Source organism: Littorina saxatilis, linkage group LG4 (assembly GCF_037325665.1).
Source record: "Littorina saxatilis isolate snail1 linkage group LG4, US_GU_Lsax_2.0, whole genome shotgun sequence".
In the NCBI taxonomy this organism is placed as follows: domain Eukaryota; kingdom Metazoa; phylum Mollusca; class Gastropoda; order Littorinimorpha; family Littorinidae; genus Littorina; species Littorina saxatilis.
This window is the reverse complement of record NC_090248.1, coordinates 68,794,732-68,820,552: the sequence shown is the minus strand read 5'-3', so window position 1 is coordinate 68,820,552 and position 25,821 is coordinate 68,794,732. Positions and strand designations below refer to the sequence as shown.

Genomic DNA, 25,821 nt, shown 5'->3' with positions numbered 1-25,821 from the left:
GTTCAGGCCGGTGTTGGACCTCTCCACCTTGAACTTGTACCTTCACAGGTGCAAGTTCAAGATGGAAACCCCTTCGTCGGTCCGGTTGGCCATCCGGCCAAACGATTGGGCCATGTCTGGGACCTCCAGGATGCTTACTTCCACATCCTGGTGGCCCCGGGGTACCGACATCTGCTCCGGTTCGTTTGGGAGGGCACGGTGTTCGAGTTTCGGGCCCTCCCATTCGGCCTGTCCTTGGCCCCTCTGATTTTCAACGGGGACAACAACACCACATGCTTAGCTTACCTTCGCCACCAGGGGGGCACCAATTCTCGGTCCCTCTCCCTGTTGGCGGAGGAGATTCTGCTCTGGTGCCAGACCAATCAGGTCCGGATGTCAGTCCAGTTCGTTCCGGGGAAACTGAACGCCCTGGCCGACATTCTCAGTCGGGGCGATCAGGTTCTCTCCACAGAATGGACCATCGCTCACAACGTTCTACAGCGTCTGTGGGCAAGGTGGGACCGTCCTCTGATCGATCTGTTCGTAACTCGATTCAGCGCTCGGCTTCCCAGGTACGTCAGCCCCTTTCGAGACATGAATGCGTTCCACTTGGACGCATTCACTCTCTTGTGGAGGCTCCTCGATGCTTACGCCTATCCCCCGACATCTCTGATTCCGAGGGTGCTGGCAAAATATCTGCAGGAACGACCAAGACTGATTTTGGTCGCGCCTTACTGGCCAACAGCTCCGTGGTTTCCAGATCTTCGCGGTCTCACCCACGTAGACCCTCTACCTCTGGATCTGGACGGGGGAGGTCTGCTCCAGCCTCGATCATGCCTCCCTCATCCACGTCCAGAGAGTCTGTGCTTGACCGCATGGCTCTTGTGCGCTCCAAACTGCTTGCACTAGGATTGCACAAGAGTTCAGTAGAGTTTTCCTTGAACGCTAAGAGGCGATCAACTAATCAGCTCTACGACTTACGCTGGAGAGCTTGGGCCACCTTCGCCTTGTCCAAGGGGATAAAGCCGCTTTATCCCTCAACACAGGACTTGGCCAACTTCCTGGTGGAAGTGTATCAAAAGAAGAGTCTTTCTTCTAAGACTCTTCTTGGATACAGATCTGCCATCGCTTCCACGATTGCGGCCGCTACTGGTCGCAGAACTGAACACTTGATCAGGTCCTCCCTCATCGCTAATGTCCTTTCGGGTATTAGCAATGCAGCGGTGTCTAAACCTCTGGTTTCATTTCCCAAGGGGGATGTCTTTCTGGTCCTCAAACTCCTGCGTAGCAATGAGTTTGAACCCCTGGCAGGCATCAGTATCAAGTTGCTGATTTTTAAGACTAATTGTTCCTCATCGCTTTAGCCACTTGCCGTAGACTCAGTGGTATTCAAGCTTTGAGTGGCCTGGACTTTGACATTGAGTTCACCACACAGCAGTGGTTGCTAGCATGGTCACGTCAGTCTAAGGTATGTTTCTTGGGTATATTTTCTTTTACGGTAGTACTGTTCGAAAATTGCCTGGGTATCTTAATCCTTGGATTTAAGTGATTTTGATTAAGGAGTTTAATACTCTACATATCACCCTCACACCACTCTGGTATTCTGTGCAAGAATAGTACTGTCGAGGTAAGTGTTATATTGACTGTAAGGCTTCTTTTTAAGCCTACTGTCTATATGATACTTACCGAGACAGTACTATTAGAGTTTCCCTCCCGCCTCCCCTCTTGATATGTTATGGGCTTTTTGAGGGTCTGCAGCTCATAAAGAAAGAGGACGCGCCACCTACATCCTGTAAGGGGGAAGCACTCGGACAGTGCTTGGGATCCACGGTGGCGCATGGTTATGGGAGATAATTGTACCCACTCAGCGTTTTGTCCAATTTTTTCGGCCTATAATAGATAATGTGCAAGAATAGTACTGTCTCGGTAAGTATCATATAGACAGTAGGCTTAAAAAGAAGCCTTACATTTTGTAAAAGTTGAGGCGGCATTGTCACACCCTCATTTTTCAATCAAATTGATTGAAATTTTGGCCAAACAATCTTCGACGAAGGCCGGACTTTGGTATTGCATTTCAGCTTGGTGGCTTCAAAATGAATCAATGACTTTGGTCATTAAAAATCTGAAAACTGTAAAAAAAAAACAATAATAAATTAAGTAGATGTGCATCGCCAAGGCACTGCATACCCCAGCGAAAGACAAGCTTCTCTCTTACTCTCTCTCTTTCTCTCTCTCAAACACACACACACACACCCGAACACACACGCACACGCACACCCCCCCCCCCCCCAAGCTCGAATAACCCAAAGCCTTTGAAGAGACCCCAGGGGGCCAATCATCACCCCAGGATCCATCGGAGAAGATAATTCTCACTCCTGCCCCCCCCCCCCCCCCCCCCCACACCCAAGCTTCTCTCTTACTCTCTCTCTTTCTCTCTCTCAAACACACACACACACACCCGAACACACACGCACACGCACACCCCCCCCCCCCAAGTTACACAAACTCAGACACACACAAACATACACACAAACACATTCACACACACACACACACACACACACACACACTCTCTCTCTCTCTCTCAAACACACACACACACACACACGCACACACACACACACACCAAGTCACACACACACACATACACACACTCACTCACACGCACTCACTCACTCTCTCACACACACTTCATACACACAAAACACACCCCCATACGCACATATAGACAGACGGACATAAACACCTTTGCAAACAAACACACATACACACACACACATACACTTACGCACACGCACAAACACACACCCACCCACTCTCTCTCTTTCTTTCTCTCTTATACAAACAGACACACACACACTGTGCATGCGCACGTACACACACACACACACACACACACACACACACACACACACACACACATTGACTCACACAAATCTCATACACACAAAACACACACTCATACGCACATAGACCGGCACGGTTGGCCTAGTGGTAAGGCGTCCGCCCCGTGATCGGGAGGTCGTGGGTTCGAACCCCTGCCGGGTCATACCTAAGACTTTAAAATTGGCAATCTAGTGGGTGCTCCGCCTGGCGTCTGGCATTATGGGGTTAGTCGGCTGGGACTGGTTGGTCCGGTGTCAGAATAATGTGACTGGGTGAGACATGAAGCCTGTGCTGCGACTTCTGTCTTGTGTGTGGCGCACGTTATATATGTCAAAGCAGCACCACGGCCCTGAATGATATGGCCCTTCGTGGTCGGCTGGGCGTTAAGCAAACAAACAAACAAATACGCACATAGACAGTCGAACACAAACACCTTTACAAACACCATATACACACTCTTACACACACAAACATACACACAAACTCAGACACACACAAACATACACACAAACACATTCACACACACACACACACACACACACACTCTCTCTCTCTCTCTCTCAAACACACACACACACACACACGCACACACACACACACCCCAAGTCACACACACACACATACACACACTCATTCACACGCACTCATTCACTCTCTCACAAAAACTTCATACACACAAAACACACACCCATACGCACATATGGACAGACGGACATACACACCTTTACAAACAAACACACATACACGCACACACATACACTTATGCCCACACACACACTCACACGAGTACAGACTCATGCACGCGTGCGCGCACACACACACACACACACACCACACACATACGAGTACAGACTCATGCACGCGTGCGCCGCACGCACACACACACACACACACACACACACACACACACACACACACACACACACACACACACACACACACACAGTAACACTAACACATGTGCTCAAAATGAACACAAACACACACACTGCGCGAGAGAGAAAGACTACAGGGAGGCATGACGTCATGATGCAATAATTGACGTCAAAGACTTTTGACCGTGACGTAATCTTCTCACGCGAGCTTTATCCATAGTCTTGAACAACCACACACAAATAGACTTGGAAAGTACAGAATTTCTACCCGTCCAAAGCGGCCTTGGGTGGCGTTTGCTGAAAAAATGGGGGCGACTATTGCACCCACCGTATTTTTGTTAGTATGGTCCCAATTTTTGGTGAACTTCCATCTCCAACTGTAGCACGTAGCCGGGCACAAAGAATCCTTCTTTATCATGTATTATCGGTGTGAACATTTCTCAAGTCGATTACAGTATGTGGGATACCTCCAGCTTCGCTGGGATAAAACGATCCAAATTTACGTTCATCTTATTCTTCATCATTTCCTGATTCCAAATACATATAAATATGTTATATTTGGATTAAAAACAAGCTCTGAAAATTAAAAAATTAAAAATTATGATCAAAATTAAATTTTTGAAATCAAGTTAAAAACACTTTCATCTTATTCCTTGTCGGTTCCTGATTCCAAAAACATATAGATATGATATGTTTGGATTAAAAACACGCTCAGAAAGTTAAAACGAAGAGAGGTACAGAAAAGCGTGCTATCCTTCTCAGCGCAACTACTACCCCGCTCTTCCTGTCAATTTCACTGCCTTTGCCACGAGCGGTGGACTGACGATGCTACGAGTATACGGTCTTGCTGAAAAATTGCAGTGCGTTCAGTTTCATTCTGTGAGTTCGACAGCTACTTGACTAAATATTGTATTTTCGCCTTACGCGACTTGTTTGCTTTGCTCTCCTTTTCTTTCTTTCTTTTGTGTGCGTGTGTGTGCGCGTGTGTGTGCATGTGTGTGTGTGTGGGGGGGTCTATATAGATACGAGAGAATTAAATTGCTAATGTTTGTGAAAATGTTGTTATTAGATGTTTACTAGTCTAACCCTTATACTCTCAGAGTGCCCAATACTGCCCACTCCAGCTCCCATTTGCAGATCCCTGAAACACCTGCTATACACAATGCTACCAATGACGCATATCTTTTTCCATTTTCACTGGCTTCTTGCAATGTTTGAGCATTTGTTATTTTGGAAAATTCACAGTAGTTTTTTTGCTATAATTTTCTCAAATTTAGAATCAATAGAGTTACTTTCCATGCCACCAGGGTAAATGGGCTAAGAGGCTGATAGTGTGTTGAGTACAGAAATCTCTCTCTCTCTCTCTCTCTCTCTCTCTCTCTCTCTCTCTCTCTCTCTCTCTCTCTCTCTCTCTCTCTCTCTCCCTCTGTGGCTGTTTTCATTCTCGCTCTTCATTTTATGTTTTTGTTATTGCAAGGAGTACACATGTATCCGTAAGAAAGTACCATTTGGACCTAACGCTATAATTCTTATATGATAACGTTTTCAAGTTCTCTCTCTCTCTCTCTCTCTCTCTCTCTCTCTCTCTCTCTCTCTCTCTCTCTCTCTCTCTCTCTCTCTCTCTCTCTCTCTCTCTCTCTCTCTCTCTCTCTCTCTCTCTCTCTCTCTCTCTCTCTCTGTGGCTGTTTAACTGTTTTCATTCTCGCTCTTCATTTTATGTTTTTGTTATTGCAAGGAGTACACATGTATCCGTAAGAAAGTACCATTTGGACCTAACGCTATAATTCTTATATGATAACGTTTTCAAGTTCTCTCTCTCTCTCTCTCTCTCTCTCTCTCTCTCTCTCTCTCTCTCTCTCTCTCTCTCTCTCTCTCTCTCTCTCTCTCTCTCTCTCTCTCTCTCTCTCTTTGTGTTTTCTCACTGTCACTAACCCTCCCCCTGTCCTTTCTCTCCCCAACAGTGGCGGTCGCTGACCAAAGAAGACAAGGAGGTGTTTGAGGAGCGAGCCAAGAAGATCGCCGATGACATGAACGCCAAGCAACAGGAGGCGGACAAGGCGCTGAACGAGTCCATGCAGCGGTCACAGTCCCCGTGGTCAGAGGCCGGTCAAGCGTCACCAGGTGCTTCCGGCCGCCCAGGTACGCCAGGTAAGATGATTGTGATTGTGATGTTGCTGTTGTGCTTTGTGTGTTAGATGGTGCATTTTTGGCTCCGTTTTGTTTTTTCCTTCCGTGTCCGACATCCCGCACATGAGACCAGTTTGATGGGCAAGGAACGCAGTCAGTCAACTGCAAGTGAAAAGAGTGACCACCGCGAGTCCATGAAACTGGCTTCAGTTCTGTTCCATTACTGTTTAGGTTGTGAAGTGGGTGGTAGGGGTCAAGAGGTACACAGGGTTAGTTTGAAGAACTGCATGTGCGAGCGAACAGGAAGAATATGGTTAGTTCAGTTGCTCTTCTTTGTTTGTTACTTCTGCCTTTATTTGTATTCTCTCTCTCTCTCTCTCTCTCTCTCTCTCTCTCTCTCTCTCTCTCTCTCTCTCTCTCTCTCTCTCTCTCTCTCTCTCTCTCTCTCTCTTTGTTTTTTCTTTCCTTCATTGCTTCTTTCATTTCTGAGCAAAGGGCAGTGAAATTTTGTTTTTTTATTGTGATAAAGATTATTTTGTTGAGGATGATGTACTTCTCTCTTTCAGTGTTTTTAACCTTTGGTTTTTACTTTGACATAAATTTGTTCATGTTATATGTAGCACCTTATTTTGCATTTTGAATATTTCTTTCATTTTTGATTGCCCCGCATGTGCATGGTTATATTAATTTCCCCCCCCCCCCCCCCCCCCCCCCCCGTTAAAAGCATGGCTATGCCTACGCATATTAATTCATAATCGTACTCCGCTGTTGCATTCTAAAGATAAATGTCACAGAGTTCTGACACAAGACTTATGAATAGTACCTTTTTTCATCAGGAAGGGAAAAAGTGTATGCAAAACTTCAGGCTTGTGAAAAGTGTTGAGATGTTAATATTTCAAATTTTGATGAACTTTAGCTTTTGTTCTTAGATGGCAACTCATGGTGCATTGTTGTTTGACGGTGTGCTGAACGTTGTAGAAGTAGAATCTTACTATTTGTGTTCCTTGTGATCGTATTATTTTATTTTCATTGAGAAAGAGTTCCTCCGCCCCCTTATTTTGCTTGCTTCATTTTCTGTTTTCCTTTTCTTTTTTTCTTTTTTTCTTTTTTTTTCTCCATGACATACTCATGAAATTTTCCCTTTTTTTGAAATTCAAGTACATGTAGTATGTACTTATATATATTTTTTTTTTTCATGATATTTTTTTTTCCCCCGGTGATTTGATGTTGTGGTTTTGTGTTGTTGCACGCTGTTTGGTTGTGTCCCTGTGACACTGTAGGCGCCTACCCTCAAGGATTCGGTTCTCCATACCCAAGTGGATTTCCGATCACCCCTGGGGGACCCTACCCTGGACACTTCCCCGGCCCCCCCACCCCTTACCCTCCTCATCCCCAACCAGGTGGGTACCTCCTTCCTTTGCCTTTGGCTGTGTTGTTGTTGTAGAGTGTGTATGTGTATATCCCTTGCTGCATGTTTGTCTGTATAGTGAAGTGGTGGTAGCTGTAGCTGCAAGCGATGCCTGCTTTACTTGCTGTTTTAAATATCAAATACAGTGGAACCCCCTTTTTGTAAAACTCAGAAAGTCAGGTCTTAGGAACAAAGAGAGTTTTAAAGCAGAGGTAAATATACGGAGGTTATGAACAAAATATGTGAAAAAGCAAAAACTTGAAAGTGGGCAGGTCTTAAATCTGAGGGTGATAAAAGGGGTGTGACAGGGGGGTGTGACGGGCGCAGTGGCTTGGTGGTAAGACGTTGGCCTCCTAATCGGGAGGTCCTGAGTTTGAATCCCGGTCGCTGCCACCTGGTGGGTTAAGAGTGGAGATTTTTCCAATCTCCCAGGTCAACTTATGTGCAGACCTGCTAGTGACTTAACCCCCTTCGTGTGTACATGCAAGCACAAGACCAAGTGCGCACGGAAAAGATCCTGTAATCCATGTCATTGTCAGAGTTTGGTGGGTTAAAGAAACTCGAAAATACCCAGCATGCCTCCCCTGAAATCGGCGTATGCTGCCTGCATGGCAGGGTAAAAACTGTCATACACGTAAAAATCCACTCGTGCTAAAACATGAGTGAACGTGGGTGTTTCAGCCCATGAACCAAGAAGAAGAAAAGGGGGGTATCACTGTAGTACAAAAGATTTGACAGGCTCGATTAAGAGCAAACAAATTGACATGAATTGGCACCACCCCAAAACTGCTTTTGTGAAAAGGAATAAAGACCCATGAATATTAAAATGGCAAAGACAGGAGAGAGCGCTTGATTTCAAATTGGTGGATAACAGTTTCATTTTATTTACATCTTTCATATCAAAATTTGTTAAGAAGTTTTTGTCTTCTCGGTTATGCTTAGTTCACACCAACGGCGCTTTGATGGCGCTTTAAAGCGGCGTGCAAAGCGGCACCAAAGCGTAACAAAGCTCGACTAAAGCGTCAGGATCGTTGGAAAGCTTTGAGCAAAGCGGGACATTCGGCAAAAGCATCCAAAAAATGTAAACTGTTTAAAAATTTTGGGCGCTCTGTCACGATATGATTAAAGCGCCGAGAGCGTATCAAAGCTTAACAAAGCGTAACAAAGTTCAGTAAAGCTTGACTCAAAGCGTAGGAAAGCTTAACAGAGCTTTGTTCAAAGCGGAGACCCCAGTCTTCACGGTCTGTCACCACTTGACACGCTTTGTTAAGATAGATTATGCTCTGATACATCTGGAACTTCTGGATCTTGTCGTTCTGCCATCGTGTTGTGGAGTCAAAGATGCAATGATTTTGTGGATTTGCTCTGGATCAAAAGCGGCATGAAATCGGCGATCTGGAAATTTTCCAATGCGTAACAGAGCTTAACAATGCATAACAGAGCTTGATAATCGTATCAGAGCGTGATTTAAAGCGTCATAATCGCATCAAAGCGTAATAAAGCTTATCAAAGCGTAACAAGGCCTGATCAAATCGGGAAATAATTCGTCCCCAAAGCGTAACCAGTTCGTATCAGAGCTTATCAGAGCGCAACATTACTTGGGAGATCGTGATATTTTTGGAAAAATGATGGCGCTTTGCTCGCCGATTTAAAGCGCGGCATTCGCCGTTGGTGTGAACTAGGCATAAGTATAAAGTTGTAGAGCAGGTTTTCGCTTCTTCTTCGAATGAATGTAGTAATAAATCCTGTGTAATCTTTCTTGTAGGCTAGAAATATCTGTATGTTTTCTGGTGTTCTGGTTTCCTTGTACAGGGTGACACAAAAAAAACAGATCCCACCAAAAGTTTAATATTTTCTGAAATAATCAGCCGATTCTTTTATTTTTTCAGGTGAGCCAAGCTGAAATGATGTTCTAACAGCCCACCAAGTTTGAGCTTCAAGATGTCATGGACAACGGAGCATAAGACATTTATAGTCGAGGCCTATTTTCGGTCGAATTCTATCCACGCTGCTCAACTGGAATTCAAAAGACAGTTTGGACGTAGAGACTTTCCTGTTAAATCAGTTATCTATGGATGGAGGGATAAGTTCAGAGACCATGGGACTGTCAATAACCTCAATAGTAAAAACCCTAACAGGGGATCCCACTCTGGTCGACCTAAATCAGCAAGGACACCGAGGAATATTGATTCAGTCAGAGAGTCTGTTGTGCGCAGCCCGAGCAAATCTGTTCGCCGGCGAAAATAGGCCTCGACTATAAATGTCTTATGCTCCGTTGTCCATGACATCTTGAAGCTCAAACTTGGTGGGCTGTTAGAACATCATTTCAGCTTGGCTCACCTGAAAAAATAAAAGAATCGGCTGATTATTTCAGAAAATATTAAACTTTTGGTGGGATCTGTTTTTTTTGTGTCACCCTGTATATAAAGTTCTCTAGCGTCTTTGTGTTCTTCAGTAACGCTCAACACTGTTCATTATGTTTCTTGAGTCAGTGTATGCATGGCTGAGCATGTAATTATGCGAGAGTGTCAATATGTATTAATTTTTAGTTTGCTTTTGCTAACCATGGTGAAATATTGTGTACAAGTTTTGCGTTGTATAAGGCATATGGATGATATTCTAGTTTATATTTCCCAGTTTTTATTTGAAATAAGCTGAATGTTTGTGACTGAGGCTCATGTATTCTAAATGTTTGCATTTAATTTTTTAATTTTAATCAGGTAAACTTAATTTGTGTATGAAAGTTTTACCCCATTTTATTGACACTGTGATCAATTTGTTTTGTTTCATGTTTTTGTTAACTAATTTGTAATGCTGAAAGGTTTTTTTAATACACATGTATTGAATTCACATTTCAATGTTTTATTTACCCAATTAATTTGTGTTTTTGCTAGTTTTCTCTGTGAATGCACCATTTCTAACTTCCTTCTACAAAATACATTCAGAAATGGGGTGGGTGGTACTTTGATGAACAGACACACAATCATGGGCATGCACATGCACATCCTCCACACACACACCCTCCACACACACACCCTCCACACACACACCCTCCACACACACACCCTCCACACACACACCCTCCACACACACACCCTCCACACACACACCCTCCACACACACACCCTCCACACACACACCCTCCACACACACACCCTCCACACACACACCCTCCACACACACACCCTCCACACACACACCCTCCACACACACACCCTCCACACACACACCCTCCACACACACACCCTCCACACACACACCCTCCACACACAAACACACACACAAACACACACACACACACACACACACACCCTCCACCCACACACACACACACACAACACACACACACACACACACACACACACCCTCCACACACACACACACACCCACACACACACACACCCTCCACACACTCACACCCCTCCACACACACACACACACACCCTCCACACACACACACACACACACCCCTCCACACACACACACACACACACACACACACACACAAGTATGCCAAACGTATACACATATGCACACACACACTTGTATGCCAAACGTACGCGCGCACACACACACACACACACACACACACACACACACACACACACAAGCATGCCAAACGTATACACATATGCACACATACACTTGTATGCCAAACGTACGCACACACACATACACACTTACACTCAGACTCAGACATACTCACACAACCACCCACCCATGTCAGTCGTATCCATGAGATGTAGCAGAGCAACAGTAATACAGCCAGTCCCGTCACCATCATCATCCCAATCCCCCAGTACCCACCACCACCATCATCCCAACCCCCCAGTACCCACCACCATCATCATCCCAACCCCCCAGTACCCACCACCATCATCATCCCAACCCCCCAGTACCCACCACCATCATCATCCCAACCCCCCAGTACCCACCACCATCATCATCCCAACCCCCCAGTACCCACCACCATCATCATCCCAACCCCCCAGTACCCGCCACCATCATCATCCCAACCCCCCAGTACCCGCCACCATCATCATCCCAACCCCCCAGTACCCGCCACCATCATCATCCCAACCCCCCAGTACCCACCACCATCATCATCCCAACCCCCCAGTACCCACCACCATCATCATCCCAACCCCCCAGTACCCGCCACCATCATCCCAACCCCCCAGTACCCACCACCATCATCATCCCAACCCCCCAGTACCCGCCACCATCATCATCCCAACCCCCCAGTACCCGCCACCATCATCATCCCAACCCCCCAGTACCCGCCACCATCATCATCCCAACCCCCCAGCACCCACCACCATCATCATCCCAACCCCCCAGTACCCACCACCATCATCATCCCAACCCCCCAGTACCCGCCACCATCATCATCCCAACCCCCCAGTACCCGCCACCATCATCATCCCAACCCCCCAGTACCCGCCACCATCATCATCCCAACCCCCCAGTACCCGCCACCATCATCATCCCAACCCCCCAGTACCCACCACCACCACCATCCCAACCCCCCAGTACCCACCACCACCACCATCCCAACCCCCCAGTACCCACCACCATCATCATCCCAACCCCCCAGTACCCACCACCATCATCATCCCAACCCCCCAGTACCCACCACCACCATCCCAACCCCCCAGTACCCACCACCACCACCATCCCAACCCCCCAGTACCCACCACCATCATCATCCCAACCCCCCAGTACCCACCACCATCATCATCCCAACCCCCCAGTACCCGCCACCATCATCATCCCAACCCCCCAGTACCCACCACCATCATCATCCCAACCCCCCAGTACCCACCACCATCATCATCCCAACCCCCCAGTACCCACCACCATCATCATCCCAACCCCCCAGCACCCACCACCATCATCATCCCAACCCCCCAGTACCCGCCACCATCATCCCAACCCCCCAGTACCCACCACCATCATCATCCCAACCCCCCAGTACCCACCACCATCATCATCCCAACCCCCCAGTACCCACCACCATCATCATCCCAACCCCCCAGTACCCACCACCATCATCATCCCAACCCCCCAGTACCCACCACCATCATCATCCCAACCCCCCAGTACCCGCCACCATCATCATCCCAACCCCCCAGTACCCACCACCATCATCATCCCAACCCCCCAGTACCCACCACCATCATCATCCCAACCCCCCAGTACCCACCACCATCATCATCCCAACCCCCCAGTACCCGCCACCATCATCATCCCAACCCCCCAGTACCCGCCACCATCATCATCCCAACCCCCCAGTACCCACCACCATCATCATCCCAACCCCCCAGTACCCACCACCATCATCATCCCAACCCCCCAGTACCCACCACCATCATCATCCCAACCCCCCAGTACCCGCCACCATCATCATCCCAACCCCCCAGTACCCGCCACCATCATCATCCCAACCCCCCAGTACCCACCACCATCATCATCCCAACCCCCCAGTACCCACCACCATCATCATCCCAACCCCCCAGTACCCGCCACCATCATCATCCCAACCCCCCAGTACCCACCACCATCATCATCCCAACCCCCCAGTACCCGCCACCATCATCATCCCAACCCCCCAGTACCCGCCACCATCATCATCCCAACCCCCCAGTACCCACCACCATCATCATCCCAACCCCCCAGTACCCACCACCATCATCATCCCAACCCCCCAGTACCCACCACCATCATCATCCCAACCCCCCAGTACCCACCACCATCATCATCCCAACCCCCCAGTACCCACCACCATCATCATCCCAACCCCCCAGTACCCGCCACCATCATCATCCCAACCCCCCAGTACCCGCCACCATCATCATCCCAACCCCCCAGTACCCACCACCATCATCATCCCAACCCCCCAGTACCCACCACCATCATCATCCCAACCCCCCAGTACCCACCACCATCATCATCCCAACCCCCCAGTACCCGCCACCATCATCATCCCAACCCCCCAGTACCCGCCACCATCATCATCCCAACCCCCCAGTACCCACCACCATCATCATCCCAACCCCCCAGTACCCACCACCATCATCATCCCAACCCCCCAGTACCCGCCACCATCATCATCCCAACCCCCCAGTACCCACCACCATCATCATCCCAACCCCCCAGTACCCGCCACCATCATCATCCCAACCCCCCAGTACCCGCCACCATCATCATCCCAACCCCCCAGTACCCACCACCACCACCATCCCAACCCCCCAGTACCCACCACCATCATCATCCCAACCCCCCAGTACCCGCCACCATCATCATCCCAACCCCCAGTACCCACCACCATCATCATCCCAACCCCCCAGTACCCACCACCATCATCATCCCAACCCCCCAGTACCCACCACCATCATCATCCCAACCCCCCAGTACCCGCCAGGACCACCACAGTGAAACCCCCTGTTAAAGACATGCACAAATATGACAAAATCAGATGTGATAAACAAAGGAAAGTAAGAGTAAGGAAGAGTTACTCGGAACCAGTCTCCTGGCAACTGAGAGATTAACAAGCATTTAAATGAATAAGCGACTTTCATCCTTAAATTTTGTTTGGAGAAAATGAGATGTGAAAAGACAGTGTTAAGTTTAATAAAATGAGATGTTAAAAGGCTGCTAGTCTTGATAAAAATAGGTTTTTAAATGGGAGGAGTGTCAAGTCGGGTTGGGGTAGGGGAGGAGTGTCAAGTCGGGTTGGGGTAGGGGTGGTGTTTTTAAAGAGGGGTTCCACTGTATGCATCTTGAGTGCCAGCCAGGCAACGGCAGTGTGTTGTAGGTGTGTCTATCGTGTGTTGTTTGTGTGTCGGTGTGTGCGGCAGGCGCTGGCCCCTACAGCGGTGCGGTCAACATGTTCCAGCCCGGCTCCCCCGGCCAGCAGCGCATGATGGGCCCGCCGTTCCAACACTACCCTTTCCCCCAGGGTCAGCCTCTTACTCCCCACCCCTACCCCCCTGGCATGCACCCCTTCCCTTACATCCCCTCACCCCCCTTTGTTCACGGGCTGCCCGGTAGCCCCGAGGTTGTAGAAGGTAGGGCGGTGGTTTGGGGCTGAGATGGCGTCAGTTGTGGGTTTCTGCGCCGAAAGACGTGCAAGCCTACGGCTGTATTTTCTCTTTGTAGTGGCTCAGTACTGACAATAACGATACCTTCCTTACCCTGTTTATGATGGTGTGAACCACCACAGATCTGTGGAATCTCCCGGAATCGGCGTATGGCTGCCAGAATGGCGGGGTAAAAACGGTCATACACGTAAAAATCCACTCAAAATTGCACAGAAACATGAGTGAACGTGGGAGTTTCAGCCCATGAACAAAAGAAGAAGGTCTGTGGAGGTTTACACACGGCATAAGAGCGTCTCTCCACATTGACATGTACCTAAAATCAAGCGCCTGGCTCCTTGTCTTTCTTTCTGCTTGCTGGGCACAGTGGGGCGTTTTTGTTGAAATAATTTCAAAGATTTCTCAGTTGTATAGAAATTAACAAGGAAAATTCCCACTCTTAACAGGAAGCAGCCAGGCTGTGGGTTGGTGACGTATGTCTAAGTGGTAGGATCGCCATGGCTAGGATGCTTTTATCCCATGGACAAGTCTGGCCACATCTGTGATGATTTACACAATGCTTTACAGGGGAAGGAAGGCTATCTTAAAACCCAGTCTCTCCAGTCCTTTTCACTCTGTAGGGGTGCAGTAATGACAGTCAGTAAAACCCAGTCTCTCCAGTCCTTTTCACTCTGTAGGGGTGCAGTAATGACTAATGACAGTCAGTAAAACCCAGTCTCTTCTGACCTTTTTCACTCTGTAGGGGTGCAGTAATGATAGTCACTAAAACCCAGTCTCTTCAGTTCTTTTTCACTCTGTAGGGGTGCAGTAATGATAGTCAGTAAAACCCAGTCTCTCCAGTCCTTTACACTCTGTGGGGGTGCAGTAATGACAGTCAGTAAAACCCAGTCTCTCCAGTCCTTTTCTGCTTGTCACTTTTCCGTCTGTGAATGTATGCTGCAGTGTGTGGTATCCCCTGTGAGGAGTGTAACACACTTGTATCATCTCCTTTCTCTTGCTTTCTTGACAAGAAATGCAGCATTATAGATGGGCTGAATAAGGAATCTAACCATCTAAACTTGCTGACTTATGTGACAAATGACGGCATATCCTGAAGTGAAAGAGTCCTCTCCCATACAAAGAAGTCCTCTTTGGCTATCTTCCAAAATAGCCCTGTGAAAGAGATGTTACCTACTGAAAGAAGAGATCACCTTTTGAGTTTGGGTCAGTTTGACAATGAACCTCACAGGGAGCTTAATTGAGCGACTTCCTCCTCTTCTAGACCCAGAATAACCATACCATAACCAACTAGACTTTTCAGTTAACCTCTTCACCACTTATACCTGTTCTTTTGCAGCTAACCTCTACTAACCAAGTTTGCAGCAGATGTCAACTAACACAGGCTGCTATTTACTGTACTCAGTTTCTGCTGTCATTAATGCTTTGTGTTTCGTATCACTGTGCATATTTCTGCATAATGGACCTGGTTTGTGCATAACTGAAATTGTTTGTGCATAACTGACCTGGTTTGTGCATAACTGAAATTGTTTGTGCATAACTGACATGGTTTATGCATAACTGACATGGTTTATGCATAACTGAAATTGTTTGTGCATAACTGACATGATTTATGCATAACTGAAATTGTTTGTGCATAACTGATGTGGTTTGTGCATAACTGACATGATTTCTGCATAACTGACATGGTTCCTGTATTACTGACATGGTTCGTGCATTACTGACATGGTTTGTGCATTACTGACATGGTTTGTGCATAACTGACATGGTTTGTGCATAACTGACATGGTTTGTGCATTATTGACATGGTTTGTGCATTACTGACATGGTTTGTGCATAACTGACATGGTTTGTGCATAACTGACATGGTTCCTGTATTACTGACATGGTTTGTGCATAACTGACATGGTTTGTGCATAACTGACATTGTTTGTGCATAACTGACATGGTTTGTGCATTACTGACATGGTTTGTGCATAACTGACATGGTTTGTGCATAACTGACATGGTTTGTGCATTACTGACATGGTTTGTGCATAACTGAAATTGTTTGTGCATAACTGACATGGTTTATGCATAACTGACATGGTTTATGCATAACTGAAATTGTTTGTGCATAACTGACATGGTTTGTGCATAACTGACATGGTTCCTGTATTACTGACATGGTTTGTGCATAACTGACATGGTTTGTGCATAACTGACATTGTTTGTGCATAACTGACATGGTTTGTGCATAACTGACGTGGTTTGTGCATAACTGACATGGTTCTTGTGTAACTGTAATAGTTTGTGCCTAACTGACATGGTTTGTGCATTACTGACATGGTTTGTGCATAACTGACATGGTTTGTGCATAACTGACATGGTTTGTGCATAACTGACATGGTTTGTGCATAACTGACATGGTTTGTGCATAACTGACATGGTTTGTGCATAACTGACATGGTTCTTGTGTAACTGTAATAGTTTGTGCATAACTGACATGGTTTGTGCATAACTGACGTGGTTTGTGCATAACTGACATGGTTCGTGCCTAACTGACATGGTTCTTGTGTAACTGACATCGTTTTGAAGGTTTTTTAAGTTACTGTAGGCTTGACTCCTAGCTGTCAGACTAATATTTTGCATTGTTTTTAGTATGGTGTAGTTTGTAGTTATTAATGTGGGAATATGTGCATTTTAAAACTTACACATTTTGGCTTTTGGGGTAGTAATTCAAGCTGTACTTTGCCTTTAATTCTTTTTAAACAAATTATAAAAAAAAGATTTTAACATTTTTATTTTTACAGTTGGTGGCACATTTTATCTGCTTGTATTAGGTGAAAATCTGAAGCAGATCTGTTTTGAATTTCGCTGTAGTCATTGTAAGAAGTTTCGTCACAGTTTTGAACTTCTAGCACAATTATCTCACTTTTTGCTTTATTATATAGTTCATAGTTCATGAACTTAACTTAGAACATTCTGTAAGTGTAACTGCTTTGAAAAATACCTTTTCTAGAATGAGTTAGCTAGTGTAACCAAACATACTGTCATCACATACTTAAAACCTAGTTTGCTATGTTAGTCTGAGTACTTTCCAAAAATTTACACAATTCTTAATGCTACATCGTTCTCAGTGAATAGTGTTACCTTTTGATTTGATTCACGTTTATATCGCCACTAAGGGTATAACACGTGTACACACAAATGTGTGCCTTAGCTTTATGAATAAGTGTTAAGCTATCAGAACATCTTGTACATATGAACGCATGTGACTTTGAGTTATGTTCATGTATTCCGGTACATGTTTATAAAATGAACAAGATAATCAACAAAAGATGGAGGATGGAAAATAGTGGCCGCATGTAATGACCAGTCATAAAACATACTATAATCTGTGGGAATGGTTGAACAAGTCATCTCATAGTCCCAGAACAGTCTGATAACCTGTTTAAGGGGAGAGGTGGCATGAACAATTAAAATTGGCTGTTTGCATATTCTGTAAAGCTCACAATACACAATACACATAGTTTGTGGGGAAAGAGACCAAGGTGAAGAGTGTAATGTGTGACTGAGACAGCTCATCAAAGGGGGGCTCACATCGCAGGCACCACTGGAATGACCAATAGTGTTTCTGCTATAAAGCCAATTGAATTACCAATGGTGTTTGTGCTATAAAGCCACTGGAATGACCAATGGTGTTTGTGCTATAAAGCCACTGGAATGACCAATGGTGTTTGTGCTATAAAGCCACTGGAATGACCAATGGTGTTTGTGCTATAAAGCCACTGGAATGACCAATGGTGTTTGTGCTATAAAGCCACTGGAATGACCAATGGTGTTTGTGCTATAAAGCCACTGGAATGACCAATGGTGTTTCTGCTATAAAGCCAATTGAATTACCAATGGTGTTTGTGCTATAAAGCCACTGGAATGACCAATGGTGTTTGTGCTATAAAGCCACTGGAATGACCAATGGTGTTTGTGCTATAAAGCCACTGGAATGACCAATGGTGTTTGTGCTATAAAGCCACTGGAATGACCAATGGTGTTTGTGCTATAAAGCCACTGGAATGACCAATGGTGTTTGTGCTATAAAGCCACTGGAATGACCAATGGTGTTTGTGCTATAAAGCCACTGGAATGACCAATGGTGTTTGTGCTATAAAGCCACTGGAATGACTAATGGTGTTTGTGCTATAAAGCCACTGGAATGACCAATGGTGTTTGTGCTATAAAGCCACTGGAATGACCAATGGTGTTTATGCTATAAAGCCACTGGAATGACCAATGGTGTTTGTGCTATAAAGCCAATTGAATTACCAATGGTGTTTGTGCTATAAAGCCAATTGAATTACCAATGGTGTTTGTGCTATAAAGCCAATTGAATTACCAATGGTGTTTGTGCCACAAAGCCAATTAAATTATCTTGTTTGTCTTCTGTTCTGAAACTATTTTGTGTGTTACATTCTAAATGATTTTGTATGTTGCCGTGCAGGTCAAGCGATGGTTGCACCACCCCCTCGCCCCCCGTCACCCATGTTTGTCTCCGTGCCTCCCCGCACACAGAGGCTGCTGCACTCCGAAGCCTACCTCAAGTAAGGGAGTCCATGTTATGTTGTATGCATATAGAGCCATAAGTTGTATTCATTTATAGCCATGAATTCACTTATAACATCCAGCCGTACTAGATACACCCCTCCCCCACCCTCCAAAGAAAAACAACAACAAAATAAAACACAGACAGAAGGGCTGGTTCAAAATCCTTTCCCATTTTCACTTAATGTTGCAGGCACAATATGGGTTAACAAAAACACATTGACCACACTGAAAAGTGACACTGAAGACATTCTCTATTGCCCATTATTTTTTTATTTTTTTTTAAATGTGTATATTCTTGGGCAAAATAGCATAAATGTAGATGTGTGAATAAATACTAGACAATGCTACACTGAAAATTAAAAAAACTAAAATCTGAATTGTTACACTAGAGGCTTCATAAGGGTTGGCAGGCAGCTTCTTTCACAGTTAAGATTCAAGTTATCAAATCAATAAAAAATAAATATACATTCAGTCCCTCTAAAACGCCAAAATTACATATGATACAAAGTAACTTGTCTGTTATGAAAAACTATTCCAAAGTGAACTGTTGCCTGTTTCTGTCTTTAGCTTGTGAACGGAATGATAGTACAATGTTGATTTCTTTATCATTCAGGTACATTGAATGTTGATTTCTTTATCGTTCAGGTATATTGAATGTTGATTTCTTTATCGTTCAGGTATATTGAATGTTGATTTCTTTATCGTTCAGGTATATTGAATGTTGATTTCTTTTCGTTCAGGTATATTGAAGGTCTCAACGTGGAGACAAGAACTGTCAGCAACTTCCCAAAGATGATGACAGCAACGGCGGACAACACGCCCGCTCCTAACGAGGCTCGACTGCCCAGCCAATGGCTGGCCCAAGGCGCTGGTTACCATGGTAGTGTGACCAATGCATTGTGGGCGCTGCGTGAGCTGATGCTGAAGGACACCATGACCATCGCCCGCACCATCCCTTTTGAGGATCTGTAGTCAGGTGTGTAGAGACTTTTGACTGTCCCCCGTTTTGAGGACCTGTAGTCAGGTGTGAAGAGACTTTTGACTGTCCCCCCGTTTTGAGGACCTGTAGTCAGGTGTGTAGAGACTTTTGACTGTCCCCCGTTTTGAGGACCTGTAGTCAGGTGTGAAGAGACTTTTGACTGTCCCCCCGTTTTGAGGACCTGTAGTCAGGTGTGAAGAGACTTTTGCTCATACAGTGAAAACCCCGCTGACCTAAAAAAAAAAATTTAAAAAAAATTAAATCTTTGAAAAAAATGAGGTAATGAAATTAGTGAGAGAGGCTTACAATGGAGGTACATTTACAGAAGTGGTGAACAGAAAATCTTTGAAAAAAATGTTTGTCTTCCAAAAGGGAACAGCCTTATAAAAGGTGAGGGGGCGAGCGAGTGTCTTTTAGGGGGTTCCCAGTTCTATGGCTTTTTGAGGACATAACATGTGTAGAGAGCCCTGTGTTGGGGGAATGCGTGAGGTAGAAGAGGCAGAATTGTTATTTAATTTTTTGTTTAGCAAATGTGCAGGTAATTAGTGAGAAGGTGGGTGAGATATTTGTATTTTGGAAAATGAGGTAAGGAAGGGAAGGGGGGATGGGCGTCAAAGAAAAGAGGGGTTATAGCAATATTGGGCCTGATGTGGATAATAGATGTGTGCTTCTGCTTTACAAGAGTTTACCTTTTCACTTACAGTTGAATAAATGGTTGAGTTAAGAAAACCTGTCTTACTGGAACATTTTTTATGCACTATTTCATCATTTCAAGTCATTTTCTTTTCTTTGTTTCAGGTGAAACAACAATACAGCTCATGCAACATGCTGGATTTTTGCTTTGAGTCTCTGTAACATTTTCCTGCCTTTACAAGGCTGCAATAATATGACTCATGTCTTCGTTATCACTGCCTGTTTGTTGTGTGGAGAACGTGACAATTGTGGAACCTGTTTGTTGTGTGGAGAACGTGACCATTGTTGATGCAAGCTGGAATACAAAGGACAGGCTGAATGAGATGAATATTACCACTCGGCCACCCAGTCCTGAATGAATAGTGTTATGTAAATTGACAGTATTGAGAATTGTTCTACGTGTCATTTTCATACTGTCATTTTTTAAACTCGCTATGTTTTGAAACTAAACGCCCATCGCCTTAGCATTTTTTTATTTTTTTATCATTTTTATGTATTATTATTTGTCTGTTCGTTAACTTCAAATACCAATAGGTCAAAATGCTTTGAATGTTTTGTACATATATTGTCATCCGTTAAATGTTCATAAATTAACTCCTGGTTTTTGTTTTTTTTAATTTTCTTTCTCACATTTTAATTCATTTAGAATTTTTTTTAAATCCTGGTGAGGTTATAAGCACTAGTCAAAGACAGTTTTACATTTCAGTCATTTGATTGACAGCACAACAAGGATTAGCTGACAGGATTAGCATAATTTATGCTTGTTTCTTCATCTTTTTCTTTCATTTCTTCAGTTTGAGGCTAGCACGAAATTACCGTTTGGGAAAAAAGACTATGCAGAATTGCTACCCGATTGTGACGCATCTTTATTATGAGAGTCAAGGATGGAGTGTTTTTGATGCTGTTTACTTGTCTACTTTGCTTTTTTTGTTTGTTTGTTTAACGCCCAGCCGACCACGAAGGGCCATATAACGTGCGCCACACACAAGGCAGAAGTCGCAGCACAGGCTTCATGTCTCACCCAGTCACATTATTCTGACACAGGACCAACCAGTCCTAGCACTAACCCCATAATGCCAGGTGGAGCAGCCACTAGATTGCCAATTTTAAAGTCTTAGGTATGACCCGGCCGGGGTTCGAACCCACGACCTCCCGATCACGGGACGGACGCCTTACCACTAGGCCAACCGTGCCGGTCGTCTACTTTGCTATGCAAGAACTTGAGATCACAACATTATTATTAGATGTATAAAGCTGTTGTTCAGAAGAAATCTTAAAGAGTCTGTATATGTCTATAGTTTGTGTGCGTCCTATTCTGCTTTGTGAAAATCTAGTAGCACTAACTAAGTAGTAACTTGGTTTATTAATGCCTGAAGTAGAACGACAGGATCGTTAGCACACACAAAAAGTGAAATCCTTTGTGTTACTTTGAATGGAGTCTTTTGGAGATGGAATGGTTGTGGTTTGATGTTTAGTGGAATTGTTGATTTAGCCAGTAAGACTTCAACACAGAAGTTGGTTTGTACGTTGGATATTTTTGTGCAAGTTGATGTAATGTGGAAGGAAGCTGTAACTGATTGAAAACTGGTTCTTGTGGTGGAATGGTACATGTTTGTGGTTTGAAATTTAGGAAACACTACAGAATCTATGGGGTCCGAGTGGTGGCTGTCTTAGTGCTGTACAGTGGTGCCTGTTTTAGTGCTGTACGTTTTAGTGCTGTACAGTGGTGGCTTTGATGCCAGGTCCCGTTGTCTGTCATCTGGACCAAAGTATACCTGTCATGTCAGGACACCTGCAATTTAGGGACACTTTTGACTTGTCCTAACTGTGTCCTTTCATCACAGGTACCATTGTATGTCCATGAATTTGTGTATTTTGTGGGATTGTTTTGTGGTAAAGGGGCTTGTGACACGGCAAGGTCCTGGGCTGGGACCCACTTGAATTATGTCAAGTGTCTGAAAGACGAAAGAGAGAACCACAAGGGTGTGAGCATTTTTAATAAGCTGTCAGAAGAAAGATCGGTATATCGCTTGATACAGTATAAGCTGTCAGAAGAAAGATCGGTATATCGCTTGATACAGTATAATGCTGGAAGAGTTGTTGGTGTGACACAGTTTGATGTGTGTGGAGAGTTACACGGAGTGACACTTAAGTCTATTCATAGACAAAAAGCTTCAGTTACAGCTCCGAAGAAGTGATGAGGAAATTAAGGCACTTCTTGGACATGAAACTTGGCATTTTCAAAGTTCCAGAAATTAATTTTGAGGTCACCAGATTGCATCAGATTGGGCGATTTTGCAACATTTTGACATCATTACATTTTGTAAGGCTCACGCTAGAAAGATGTCATGATTTTTCTTGCAACATTATCATTTAGTTGTGTGTATGGTAGTCTTAGATCATTTTTTACGGTATTTATCATTGAATCTTATCACGAACAAGTGTATCAGTTTAACGAGATTAAATAAAAGACTGGAAAAGTGAATGTTGCAGAGTACTTGACAATGTGCTTCTTCTGCAGTTTGGGGGCTGATTGCGGTGCAAAGATTTCGCAATACATACACTTATATACATTCATCCACCATGCATACACTTACAATAACTATGCATCACACACACACACACACTTACACACACTGACACACACATCAATACAGGAGCCTTCATTTAAAAGTACAGTATTTTTAAAAGCAGATCTTTGTTGTGAAAATGTGACTTATATTCAATATGGATTACCTAGACATCATTTGGTGAGTGTCACAGTTTTGTTTCATTTGAGTCAGGATGCTGTGAGTGAATGCGGGATTTGCTTGTTTTTTTCTTTGTACTGTCTCCTTATTTCTGTGTAGAATTTTAACAATATATGCATGCGGTTGTTCGCCAACAATACCGCGAAGTAAAAAGGTCGTTCATAAATGTTAGGGAGTTTTCTTTGACGCCACAGTTTGACAGATTTGTTGTCTCGCCGGACATTTGGTTGTTTGAAGATCAGGGCAAAAAGAGCAAGCGTTTCAAAAAGTTCATGTCTGCATTGGTACTGACAGACGAACAAGTAGTCAGGAGCACAGACGGATGCAGAACATCCCGTGCACCAACACATAAAGGCAAGAAGCCAGGTCAAGTTAAACGGAAACAATGTGCCAAAACCACAAGCACACAGTAATTTCTTGGATCATGATCCTTACCTTTTGTGATTTTTGGATTTGTCAATAAAAAATGTGCTTCTAAATCTGAGTTTAAATCTCTCTCTCTGTCTCTCTCTGTCTCTTTCTCTCTCTCTGTCTGTGTCTCTCTGTCTCTTTCGCTCTCTCTGTCTCTTTCGCTCTCTCTGTGTCTTTCCCTGTCTCTGTCTCTCTCTGTCTCTGTCTCTCTCTCTCTGTCTCTCTCTGTCTCTTTCTCTCTCTCTCTGTCTCACTCTCTCTGCATGTACCGTGTTATGTACTCTGATCAATTATTACTATATATTGGAACGGTGATAGGGACAAGTTGTAAGCCATACTTTTATGGTCTTATGCAGAGTCACATATGATATATATCGTATATATACGACTAATCAACTTCCATCCTTTTGAAATACACAATAAACAGTATCAGTCTCTCAGTCTCTCTCTGTGATCTCAATGTGTCAACTCCATATTTTACACTTTGGATTTAAGCCTTATCACTTACCTGGGCATGAAAGTCAAGTGTTCAGTATTACAACTTGATAAAGTCTGAATCGATAACTACGAAAATTGTTGGATCTCCAAATGTTCGAAAAGTTCGTTTTTATCATGTTCCATTTCGCTACATTTTGCTACATTTTGCTACTTTTCGCTACTTTTCGCTACATTTTGCTACATTTCTGAAAAAATAACTACCGCGCAAATTAAGTTACAGTTCCTGACAAAACTAGGCCCTTACGGATACGGACTTTTGGCAATGTTCTACGGACAATGATAATGACAACGACAAAGAGCACGCAAATGAATTTTAAAACACCCCCCTTTTTATGCCAGAATGATCATCCTCAAGATCGTGGGCATTACCGGAAAGAAGAAGGGGCGGGGATATAGCTCAGTTGGTAGCGCACTGGATTTGTATTCAGTTGGCCGCTGTCAGCGTGAGTTCGATCCCAGGTTCGGCGGAAATTTATTTCAGAGTCAACTTTGTGTGCAGACTCTCTTCGGTGTCCGAACCCTCCCCCCGTGTACACTACATTGGGTGTGCACGTTAAAGATCCCACGATTGACAAAAGGGTCTTTCCTGGCAAAATTGCTTAGGCACAGTTAATAATTGTCTGCAGAATCTTCACCTTGATGAAGGCGGCAGTCTAAAGAAAGAAGAAGAAGAAGAGAAGAAGAGTCCGATTCTGGTATACCAATACTTCGTCAGTGCTCCGGATGAAAGCAGAGTGATTTCCCTTGTAATCACTAGTTGCCTGAAACTGACAAAGGAAACATTAATCGACGCAAAGGAAAATAATTCAAGGACTTTGAGAGGGATTCTGAACGATAGGCCTTACATGACTACCTTTGATACACAGAACTAAAGTGGAAAAGCCAATATTCAGAGAGAGAGCTCCAGGGCCGGACGAGAGGGGGGGGGGGGGGGGGGGGGGGGGGGGTTTGGGGGCCCCCCCCCCCCAAAAAAAAAAGAGAGATAGAGAAAGAGAGAGAGAGCTTAATAATATTGCAAAAAGCTGCTACCGCCTCATCAATTCTAAATTAACATGTTAAATTTCTGGTGGTGCTATTTCATTATTTAATGACTTTTTTGTGCAAGAATAGGATCATTTTTCATGTATAAATGCTAAAATTTCTTCAGCTTATGGGGGCTTTGCCCCCATACCCCCACGGGGGCTTCGACCCTCGACCCTTCTGCGGCCCCCGGACCCTCGCTTCAACATTTTAGCCCCTCCCCCCCCCCCCCTAAAAACGTACTGGTTCGGCCCTGAACTCGGAGAGAGACAGACGTAGGGGTGGGGGTGGGGGGGGGGGGGGGGGGAGAGACTGAGGAGGAGGCCGGGGAGAGAAAAACAGCAGACATGGGACTGGTCCGAATTTTATCGGAATTCCGATGTTTTCCTTAGCTCACAGACCATTCTTGAGATCGAGGCAAATTTGTTGAGAAAAAAAGGGGGGGGGTGGTGGTATGAACCGTTCAGCTGAAGCTGTCTGCGTCTGAAGTCAGTGCGTTCGCACCCCAGCACCC

General features: G+C 44.8%; 1 protein-coding gene across 5 annotated transcripts in view; it reads left to right on the top strand.

The window, feature by feature from the left end:
• Positions 1–23,113, top strand: part of LOC138965486 (protein polybromo-1-like) — a 101,747-nt gene extending 78,634 nt beyond the window's left edge. For 2 of the 5 annotated variants that reach the window (XM_070337659.1, XM_070337657.1), the window contains 6 exons: positions 5,702–5,888; positions 7,148–7,267; positions 14,136–14,237; positions 18,853–18,952; positions 19,697–19,932; positions 20,734–23,113. In XM_070337659.1, coding sequence (XP_070193760.1) covers positions 5,702–5,888; positions 7,148–7,267; positions 14,136–14,237; positions 18,853–18,952; positions 19,697–19,928 — 741 coding nt within the window. In that variant the 3' untranslated portion in view covers positions 19,929–19,932; positions 20,734–23,113. The remainder of the gene's footprint in view (positions 1–5,701; positions 5,889–7,147; positions 7,268–14,135; positions 14,238–18,852; positions 18,953–19,696; positions 19,933–20,733) is intronic. The other 3 variants (XM_070337658.1, XM_070337660.1, XM_070337661.1) reach the window with 3 other exon arrangements.
• Positions 23,114–25,821: the final 2,708 nt, after the last annotated feature.